This window comes from Bicyclus anynana, chromosome 23 (genome assembly GCF_947172395.1).
Source record: "Bicyclus anynana chromosome 23, ilBicAnyn1.1, whole genome shotgun sequence".
In the NCBI taxonomy this organism is placed as follows: Eukaryota; Metazoa; Arthropoda; class Insecta; order Lepidoptera; family Nymphalidae; genus Bicyclus; species Bicyclus anynana.
Window position 1 is genome coordinate 8419502 of NC_069105.1, and position 11790 is coordinate 8431291.

Sequence of the window (11790 nt, forward strand, 5' to 3'; positions counted from 1 at the left end):
GAAACCATTTTTAACCGACTTCGAAAAAGATTATTATGATTTTGTACGTAGTAGCAGATCCCACGCGGTTTCACCCGCGTAGTTCCTGTTCCCGTAAGAATACGGGAATAAAATATAGCCTATGTTCATCATGGACGTAACGTAAGGATAAACGTAATGTTGTGACGTCACAAAATGAACGACAACTTTTTTGACGTTTGGAAAATTTGAAAAAAATAAGATTTTTAAATTGAGATTTCTAAGAATTTCAGACCCTTATTCCATCTCGAAATTAATATTGTTTATATTAAATTTGATATTAGTCAACCACCCTATTGGTTTTGTGTAGGTATATCCACTAAATTTACTCATAGTAGACCAGGAGTAGTTTCAGAGCCTATTCAATTCAAACAAACAAACAAATCTTTCCTCATTATAATATTAACCATCTGACGCCCGCGATTTCGTCCGTGGAAGTCTGACTCGCGCGGAATAGTATGTATATTTTACTCTATTTCTTTCAGCCACATACCAATTTAAATTTTTGAGAAAAACGTAAACAAACATTCATACATGCGGGTCAAATACAGAATCTTCTTTTTTGATATTAAAAAAACTCCATTCTCGCGAAGAATTCAGAATAAAGAAGGTGTTTTTAAGATTTGTTTACTGGAATACTTCCTTGTTTTGCTGACTTACCGTTAGGTTAAGGTGTTTGACCTTATGGTGATTGTACGCCGATGTATGTAGGTAAGGATTTATATGTGTAGTATTTGTACAATCTTTTTTATCCTACGAAAAAAAAGAGAGGTAAAGGGACTCAGTAACGAGAGGTGGTGGTTCAATTCTCGCTCCCTAGACTATTATTATATTGTATACTACCTACGCCTCGCGGTGCTACCCGTGAAAAATAACATATAGTTATTTACCTACATGTAATTTAATTATTCCGGGATAAAATAAAGTATTAATCCAGGTTATAATCTATCTCCATTCCAGCTAATTCGGTAGTCTCGGCGTGAAAGAGAAACAAACATTCATACCCTCAAAACCATTAGATTTTCGCAAATCTCGGGACAAAGAGTAGCCTGTGTGTTAATCTAGGGTATTATCCATTTTTACTTTAAATTTCATCCAAATCAGCTTAGTAGTTGCGGCGTTAAAGAGTAACAAACATCCATACAAGCTTTTACGTTTTTAATATTAGTAGTCTTAGTATAATTCCCATTCCCCTCCAACTAGTCGGGAGTAGGTAAAATGGGTACGACAATAGTCCAGCGGGGCGGGGATCGAACCAGCACCCCTCGGTGATGAGTCGGACCGCTGAGCTATTGAGGTTCCTCATAAGATGGCGTCTGCTTCGTATTAGGCTAACCTCTTGAAATGTATGCAAATGTTATTTTTATATAACATTAATTTATATTTATTTCTATTTAGATTATTATGTGATTTATTTTGTTTATTAATATGAAATTAATTCACAAAATCTTGTTCTATTATATTTTGTCACCCTAATAGATATAGTCTGCATCAAATTAGTATTTAAATATTTTTACACCATAATGAGCTTTATTTAAATAATAATTATCATCGTCGTTCATTATTAACCCATATTCGGCTCACTACTGAGCTCGAGTCTCCTCTCAGAATGAGAGGGGTTAGGTCTTAGTCCACCACGCTGGCCCAATGTGGATTGGCAGACTTCACACGAGAATTAAGAAAAAATCTCTGGTATGCAAGTTTCCTCCAGATTCATTCCAGTTGTGAATGTTTGTTATTCTTTCACGCCTCGGCTACAGAACCGAATCACCTGAAATTTGTAGTAGAGATAGATTATAGTCTGAATTAACACATAGGATACTTTTCTTACCGGAAAAATCCTTGGTTCCCGCGGGATTTGTGGAAAACTGAATCCACGCGGACGAAGTCGCGGGCGTCCGCTAGTTATCAAATAATGCGAGATGAATCGTCATCAACCCATATTCGTCTCACTGCTGAGCTCGAGTCTCCTCTCAGAATGAGAGGGATTAGGCCAATAGTCCACCACGCTGGTCCAATGTGGATTGGCAGACTTCACACACGCAGAGAATTAAGAAAATTCTCTGGTATGCAGGTTTCCTCACGATGTTTTCTTTCAACGACTGAGACACGTGATATTTAATTTCTTAAAATCCACACAACTGAAAAGTTGGAGGTGCATGCCCCGGACCGGATTCGAACCTACACCATCCGGAATCGGAGACAGAGGTGATATCCACTGGGCTATCACGGCGAGATGAATACTTTTCCCTTATTCCAAAAGTGCCTAACTTAAGGCGATCAAAAAAGATTTCGTTGAAAAAAAAAACGAAGGTTTAATTTAAATAAAAGCTACGCTACTCGTGGCATGAGAAGCGGCAATCAAGTCTCAATAACTCCAGCTATAATTCACTAATGATTTGCGTCGCTTTAAGCTCTTCTCAGAAGGTTCGCCTTGCATGCATTCTCTCGGAAACTGAGTTAGGTAACAATACAGTGAATGTCTTGTATGTACTTACTTTTGTACAAGAATTGTGTGAACGCGATGACTTCAATTGAATTCGGATCACTTGGGCACTTGAGTCAGCTGATTATCATTAACTTAAACAATTTAATTAAATTAAATTATACAATATACAATTTAACAAGAAAGCAGCATACTTAGGTTATGTAGTTAGTATACCTATACTAACTATATAACTTATATGACTTCTGCCTCCGATTTCGGAGGGTGTAAGTTCGAATCCGGCCCGGGGCATGCGCCTCCAACTTTGCAGTTGCGTATATTTTAAGAAATTAAATATAACGTTTCTCAAATGGTGAAGAAAAACATCGTGAGGAAACCTGCATACCAGAGAATTTTCTTATTTCTCTGCGAGTGTGAAGTATGCCAATCCGCATTGGGCCAGCGTGGTGGACTATTGGCGTAACCCCACTCATTCTGAGAGCAGTCTCGAGCTCAGCAGTGAGCCGAATATGGGTTAATAATGAAATGAATACCTAATATAAAAGTGTCAGAAACAAAGAACAAGAAAAGATTCGCTAATCAGAAACCACGTGTACCTCATAAGAAATATATTTTACGATTGGGGTTTGAGATAACAAAATGTTCCGAAAATAAAAGTGTAAGAATCCAAGTCTTTGTTTCCACATAATTTTAAGGCGCTTAAGAATTTATGAGAAAATCTTATGATGACACAGATTATCCTTAATCCCAAAGTTTTTAAATAAGCTTTCATTTAAATTCATTAAACCGATCCATAAAGAATAGATTGATATAATTTTTGTGTTTGAATTATCCTTAAAACAAAGGATATTCCAAATAATATAAAGAAGGACACAAGAGGAGAGCAAGGCCAAAAAAGAAATTTTTGGATGTGGAAAAGAGGATATGTATGTAAAAGGAGTACCTAGATGAAATATATATATGCGGTCCAATTGAGAAACCTCCTTTTTTTGAAATCGGTTAATAGGTTGGTTGGAAGAGATTAATATATTTTGCCGATCCACTTAAGTAGGATAAGGTAAAGGGGATGGTGAAATGATGATGATGATGATGTCTTCAAGTTAAGAGTGAATATGCATACCATAGGCAAATTCGTTGCACCATAGACTACTTACATCATTGCTTACCATTAGTGTGATTGTAACCATGGTATCTATACTATCTACTGTGCCTATACCTATACTATTATTATCCTTAAGAAAAATCAAAAATCATTAATTCAATTTATTATCATTAATATTCAGAAAACATCCCGGCAGGAATGATAACCATTACATTACATTTTGCCTCTATAACAATGCATTCTTTGCCAAAGTTTAATTAAAAAAATATACCGCATTCAATATGAAAAATTGTTAATTAAAAAAAACTTGTTTAGGCTGTTTACATAAAATTAAAAAAACGAACAATAAAACTCTCGAATCGACAACCAGTCAAACGCGAAGATTCCAAATTCAATTTCAAATTTCGAAAAGGAACAAACAAAGATCGGTAAACCACATTTTGTTGTGTTTAAAAAAAAAACTTCCATTTCATTTCTACCAACAATGTTACTGCGTAACTCAGGTAGCGCGGCTTAATAAAATACGTCCATGTTTTTTTTTATTTTTGCTTTTTTTACTCTGTGTCAGACACCGGCTCGGAACAGGTTTGTCGTCGTCCCTCTCTAACTCGCTTAGATAGTTCTTTTGTCTCCTTCCTCAAATAGAGCTTGCAATTGTTTTACTATGGAGTAACTTATGTAGGTACGAAGAAAATCTAGCCGTAGTAAGCGTGCATTTTAGTTTTATAAATTTATACTTTGCTAGAGAATGCCCGCGACTTCGTTTGCGTGACATTTACTTTTCCACGAATCCCGGGAAGAGATAGTTTTTTCCATATTCTGTGTATAATAATTTATTTCCATTCCAAATTCTAGCTAACTCCATTCTGTAGTTTTTGGGTTAAAGAGTAACGAACATTTTTTTTATTCTTTACAAGTTAGCCCTTGACTACAATCGCACCAGATGGTAAGTGATGATGTAGTCTAAGACGGAGGCGGGCTAACTTGTTAGGAGGAGGACCTCTTTTCGGTTTCTACACGACATCGTACCGGAACGCTAAATCGCTTGGCGGTACGTCTTTGTCGGTAGGGTGGTAACTAGCCACAGCCGAAGCCTCTCAAATCCCACCAGCCAGACCTGGACCAATTAAGAAAATCTAAAAGTTTAGTTCGTGTTCCCATGAGAATACGCGGATGAAATATAGCCTATGCCACTCACAAATAACATGGCTTTCTAGTAATAAAAGAATTTTCGAAATCGGTTCAGTAGATACATAGATTAGGTACCCCCTACAATACCACAAACTTTACCTCTTTTATTAGTTTAGATAGTATTTCACTTACCATCAGGTCAACTAACTAACAATAACTTACTACAGTACTAGTAACAGTAAAGGTCCGTTTATATCTACAGACACAGTGCGTCACAGACAAGTAGTGTGGCAGACACCCACAGACACCGTCTATTCACACTGCCCAGCAGATAGCTAGAGACACTTAAAGTCCTTTTCATGAAAGAAGTCCACCAGGCGCGGCGCTAATGTCTTAATGGCGCTCATTGTCATTTGGTAATGGCGGTCTTATTGACATTTGTGTAAGGCGCTGTCAAATTTAGTTCTGGTTTCACGAAAAGGACTCTACACACACACATGAACCGCACAGACAAAATATTCTTTCCGCGAATACTGGCCAGGCACGACCCGTGTCTGTCAACATCTGCGCGTCCGCGTTACGATAGATATAAATACGTTAATAAACACTAGAAGAATATTATTTTGTCTGCCACCGCACGTGTCTGGCACGCTAAATGTCTGTAGATATAAACGGACCTTTATACATATAAATATTATAAAAACATTAGTAGGTGCGTAATAGCCACATTACCTAGAAGCAGTACCCACGACGCTCGGGTAACACAATATCGTGTGTAAATCAAGATGCTCTCGCTGATCGCTGATAAGATTCATATAAAACCTGCGGTGGTTCAAAAGGAAGAAACAATACAGTGTTCCAGTAGCCAAAGCTAAGCTATACATTTATATCTTAGCACTCGCACTATGGTCAGTATGGTGAACCAATAGTTCACTTTGTACCTTACAATTTTCACTTTCACTGTGTGCCGACACCACTTGTTATTCTTTATGGTTACATAACTATTCACTCTTGCTTTGAAGATTAAAGAAGAAATTTACCTAGGGGCTTCGTTCAATTTATACCTTAATAGTGCCTTCGTACCTTAGTTTAAAACATTTATTTATTCGATTTTTTTACAAAATTACTTACACTAACTAAAACAATAATATTTAACTAAATTCTTAATCAATATAAGTGTAGTAATTATCTATATCTATACTTATAATAAATCTGTAGAGAGGTCAATTCTGTACATGAAACATATTTCCAAAATAACTATCAGGGGGTGATTAGTGGTCGATACTGATGCCAAAAATGCAATCAGTAAAATTTTTGTCTGTCTGTCTGTCTGTCTGTCTGTATGTTCTTTATAGAAACAAAAACTACTCGACGGATTTTAACGAAACTTGGTACAATTATTCTTCATACTCCTGGGCAGGTTATAGTATACTTTTCGTCACGCTATGATGAATAGGAGCAGAGCAGTGAAGGGAAATGTTGGGAAAACGGGAGAAGTTACTCAATTTTTTAAGCTTTCGCCGCGTGGTATGTTCGTTATTGAAACAAAAACTACTCGACGGATTTTAACGAAACTTGGTACAATTATTTCTAATACTCCTGGGCAGGTTATAGTATACTTTTCATCACGCTACGATCAATAGAAGCAGAGCATTGAAGCGAAACGTTGGGAAAACGGGAGAAGTTACTTCATTTTTTAAGTTTCCGTTGCGTGTGCAGCCTTAATGGGTAGGGTAGGGGAAGGGTAGGGTAGGGTAGGAAAGGAGTAGGGTAGGGCAGGGTAGGGGTAGGGTAGGGGTACTTAAAAGTTTACATCTACCTTCACGCAGACGAAGTCGCGGGCGTCCGCTAGTTTACAAAAAAACACAATAGTGAATAAAGAAGGAAAATAAATATTAGATAACTTAAATAATAAATAATAATGCATGCCACTGCAGAAAAGGTAGTATTAACCATTCACACGTGTCTGTTAGGACTGTTTGTACTCGAAAGGGCTTAAATATTATTTTTTGTTTCATTTAATAAAAAAGAAAATTAAGGAACACTAAAAAAAAACCTAAAAAAAAGTGTATGTCAGCTCCGACGCACGAATGGAGTTTACTCTTTCAGATCGACTGTCTAGGTGTATGTTGCCCCGCAGCATACACTATGTACGTCTCAATACGTACGCCTGAAAAGTGAAAGGTGCGCAGAATAGGTTGCGCACAATAACGTAATGCTGGTCATTTGTTCATCGAATTTTACTGTCCATACTCCTTAAGAATCGTTGTATGAATTTTTTTTCATATCATAAGGAGTCATAAGTATAAAAATACTTTATTGTACTGAATTGTCCCTTCAGATAGATGACATTTATATTGGTTAGTTGTAGTACGAAGATTATCTGGGTGAGATAGTCACATTTTTTTTTTTAATTGTTATAATTAATAGCATACGTTTCGCTTAGCAAATCGAGTGTAGTAGACACTTAACCACGCTTAGCTTTACGCACTGATCAAATTACGCTTTACACAACTTTATTTATTCACCTGACATTTTACTTTTTACAAAATGCAATTCTACTGTTTCAGATATACGGTTTAATTCTAAATTACACTTTGAAATATGATATAAAATAAAGTGGTATAAAATAGTTCCTATGCGTAATTCAATAGGTTGTAATGTAAAACTGTTATATTGATGTTAAGTCAACACGCACTATTTATGGAAAACTTATTTACACATAATAAAAATGATCAGCCTATTTTAATTTCGTCATCACCCCATATTTGAGCTGCTGAGCTCGAGTCTCCTCTCAGAATGAGAGGGGTTAGGCCAATAGTCCACCACGCTGGCCCAATGCGGATTGGCAGACTTCACACACGCAGAGAATTAAGATATTTCTCTGGTGTACAGGTTTCCTCACGATGTTTTCCTTCACCGTTTGAGGTGCATGCCCTAGACCGGATTCGAACCCACGACCACTAGGCTATTACGCTACTACTCTTATAAAATTCCTCCAAAAAAATATCTTTCTTTCTTTTGCCCTAATTAATCCTTAGAGAGCGCGTTAAGCCATTGCCTTATCCCTCTCATTCTGAGAGGAGACTCGAGCTCAGTAGTGAGCCGAATATGGGTTGACGACGTTGATCGTCAATCTATTTTCCATATTTAGTTATAAATTCAAATTAAATACTAATAAACGACACCAATTAGCCAACTATTGCTGCATTTTATTAATCAAAAACAAAACAGAAATCCATGCTTCATCAAAGTATTATGAAAAAAAAAAGATTCAACCTTTTCATATATCGATTTGGGATATCGATTCTTTTTGGGTTTTGTCATATCGATTTTATAGCGACATAAATAATCGTAAACGTCTATAAATTGTCGTAAAATTTTACAACCCGATCGCATTTCGCGTCGGATCCGTAAATTGTTAAATAATAAAATATATTTTATTAGTATTCAATATTTAATGCACTTTAGTGCAAGATTATACAAATTGCTTAAATAAAAAAAAATGTTTTTGAAATTGCTGGTCGATGGCAAGTTGATTTTACGATCTCTGGTATTCTATACCTACTAATATTATAAAGAGTTAAAGTTTGTGGTGTTGTATGGGGACTAATCTCTGGATCTGAATCTGTCTGAATCGATTTTGATAATTATTTTTTAGAAAGCCACGTTATGTGTGTATATTTTCACCCGAGTGAAACCGCGAGGCGTTGGCTAGTTCCTTTTTTTTTTCTTATTCTTTCCCATGGGGAAAAGGCAAAGGTATTATCACCGTACAGCCATGTCTTCAGTTTTTAACATTTAAATTCATATCAAATCCATATAATCAAATTCAATTTTTCTTTCGGCATACAGCCATGTCTTTAGCCATATAAGTAAGTATAATGTTTCATTTATATAATTAATTTTTTTACTAACAGTTTTTTTTTCTTTTTTTTCAGATTATTGGACGTTAAGAAAACACGCGGACTCGGCTTCGAGCGACAAAGAAAATTAATTTAAAAATAAAAAATAACTATTTTTTTTAAACTACATAGCATGTATGGAGTGTCTTATTCTAAATTATAAAAGAGAACGTTATTAAAAATATTTAATAAATTAATTATTATTAATTATATACCTAGTTCTAGTTATTTAGGCTAACTATAAAGAGACGATGGTGTCTTTTGGTGTCTGTCCATTTTTACGCTTATGTCCTGGACAGATTTTAATCGAGTTTTTTTTTAAGTTTAAGTTTAAGTCTACTTAAACTTTAAATGTGGAAAGGATCTCTTATTTAAAACCTTTACCTCAACTTAGATTTAATTAACAAGAACTATCGATTGCACATAAACTTAATAAGTTAATAATGTGCTTTAAATAGTAATTAGAAAAAAATAATTTTATAGTTTTTATAAGAATCTTCTACAAATGCTAACATTTTGAGACTGGAGGCTAACAAAACACTACTTAATTTTATATGGAAATTGGTGAAGATTCCAGTTCTTTTGGGTACTGAAAATCCATGGCTCCCGCTGAATGGAGAATATATTACTACTATATACTAATATTACTACATGGAGGGTTCGATTCCCGGCTGAAGTTTTCCTAAGTGGTCCAGATCTGGCTGGTGGGAGGCTTCGACTGTAGCTAGTTAGCCACCCTACCGGCAAAGACGTACCGCCAAGCGATTTAGCGTTTCGGTACGATGTCGTGTAGAAACCGAACGGGGTGTAGAGTTTCATCCTAAACTAACAAGTTAGCCCGTTTCCATCTTAGATTGCATCATCACTTACCACCAGGTGAGATTGTAGTCAAGGGCTAACTTGTAAAGAACCGCTAGTACATGATGCCAGTAATATTGCCTTTAAGGGACAATTTTTTTGTAACTTTAGTTTTATGTAAAATATCTGGAATCCGTATCCATTAAAAAAAAAACAATAGTTAAGTTTTTATGTAGAAGTTCTAGTCTGTGATCTCTGCAATATTGTTTTAGCTTCGCACGGAAGAGATTCCTTTAATTATGTAATGATGCTTATGTGTTAGATTAAGTTTAGTTTTTTCCAAAAATGTGTAATTTTTCTCAACTAAAGCTTAAAGAGTGAGATATAAACAGAAACGAGTGTGCTTTTGTAGACTGAAAAACTTCTTTAGCTCTCAATCTCCGTTCACTTTGCCCGATTACACTTTTTGTAACGCATCCACAAGCTTATTAGCTTCGCAAACGGGTAAAGAAGTTTTACTTCAAAAAAAGAGAAAGACATAATTCAACCTAAACTCAATTATTTTGACGTAATTATGTTACAATTAAGTTACTTTATGCATCGTTTTTGCGATCAACTATTTTTTTTTTTTAAATTTTTCTTTGTGTTTTGAATCGTACACAGAGATATCATGTATTTAGACTGTATGAACTGAAAAACCCTAAAGACCCAAGTAAAAACATTGTACCTATAGTGTTTTTAGATAGCATGGGTATGGGTCGTTTCACTCTTGAAAGTTTGCCGCGATTCACGACAATAGGACCTACGTATTATGAACATCATAAGGCAACTGTCATCGTATCTACCCATGCTATATGAAAATCACTTTAGTTCTTAAATTTAGCATTCTAAAAATTAAATTATCATTAGGTACTTACCCTGCCCACAAATACGTGAAATTAACAAGTTTTTTTTGTTAAAATGTGAACAATTCTGACTTAAATTTTTACCAGGCTCAAATGGATCTTTAAAAGTCATACTTTAAAAGTCTTAAAACTTAAGCTACTTACTCCATTTTTTGATAAGGTAGCTTAAGAAGTGTGTTAGTCGCGATGTCCATGACATCATGCCGATCGCGACCAATACACGGACAGTTTTATCTAACGTCAAGCCGTGAGCGCTGCAGGCATGTGCATGGCATGGCATGCTTGATCTTCAGCGGCTGACATAATGTATCAAAGTTGTATAGAGCTGTCAAATCATGAAGTTACTGTATTTTTGGACGTTTGCATAAAAAGAAATACTTAAAATTAATGTACATAAAAATCATGTTGTTATGATATACTTTTTAATATTAATAAATTTTTTATTAATTATATAAATTGTGTTTTGTTTTATTTTATTAAAAAAAATACTTTTTATGTAACAATGATTATTTTTAACCGACTTCAGAAAAAGGAGAAGGCTCTCAATTCGTGCGTATGTTTTTTTTTATTTATTTTTTTATGTTTGTTACCTCATAACTTCGTAATTAATTAACCAATTTTGAAAATCTTTTTTTTGTTTGAAAGATTGATCGCATTTCATTTTCATGAAAATCGGTTTAGTAATTTTGTGATAAAATCAAAATAACTGAAATACGTCTTTGAAGTCGTTTCCATTTTTATGTTAAAAAGATAATTTCAGATCAATACAAATGTAACTCATCATCATATAGGACCTCTCTTTGTATGAGAGGGGATATATGGAACTTAAACCCACCACGCTCCTCCAATGTGATTTGGCAAATTTGGGTTGATAAAGTCCGGCCGCTCAGAGACTGCGTTTCTGACAGGTCGTGATCGGACGGGACAAACATATTCAATTACAATTGCGTAGTTATTTTGTCTCATCACTATAAAGACAAACAGTTGGCATTACCTTGAAACAGCGTAGTTCAACAACCTTGAACGCCAGATCGCAGTTACATCGCCCATTCGATCTACTGTCAGAAACGCATTAAGTATAGTAGTACCTAGTATTTAGTATTGAATCATACCAAACAAAAAATCACCTTAGAAGTTTTTAGACGCCTTAATAAAAAATCATAGCAATCCTTTCTAATTGCTGAAATGAAACAACATTTTGAATTCTTAACAAGCGCCTGCTGTAAAAGTTTAGCAATTTCGTCGATAGTCTTAATTGGTATTCCTATTTTCAAAGTAAACAATTTATACTATTAAATAATATTATTAACATAATGTAATTTAGTTCCTTGAGAGCCGTGATAGCCCACTGGATACGACCGCTGCCTTTAATTCAGAGTGTGTAGGTTTGAATCCGGATCTCCAACATGCACCTCTAACTTTTCAGTTGTGTGCAATTTAAGAAATTAAATACGTGTCTCAAATTGTATAGGAATAACATTGTGA

General features: G+C 35.1%; 1 protein-coding gene across 1 annotated transcript in view; it reads left to right on the forward strand.

Moving 5' to 3' along the window:
* LOC112056617 (uncharacterized) overlaps positions 1 to 10762 on the forward strand; it is a 30140-nt gene extending 19378 nt beyond the window's left edge. Inside the window, exon 2 of the mRNA XM_024097069.2 lies at positions 8639 to 10762. Within this exon, the coding sequence (XP_023952837.1) occupies positions 8639 to 8694 (56 nt within the window). The 3' untranslated portion in view covers positions 8695 to 10762. The remainder of the gene's footprint in view (positions 1 to 8638) is intronic.
* The last annotated feature ends 1028 nt before the right edge of the window (positions 10763 to 11790 follow it).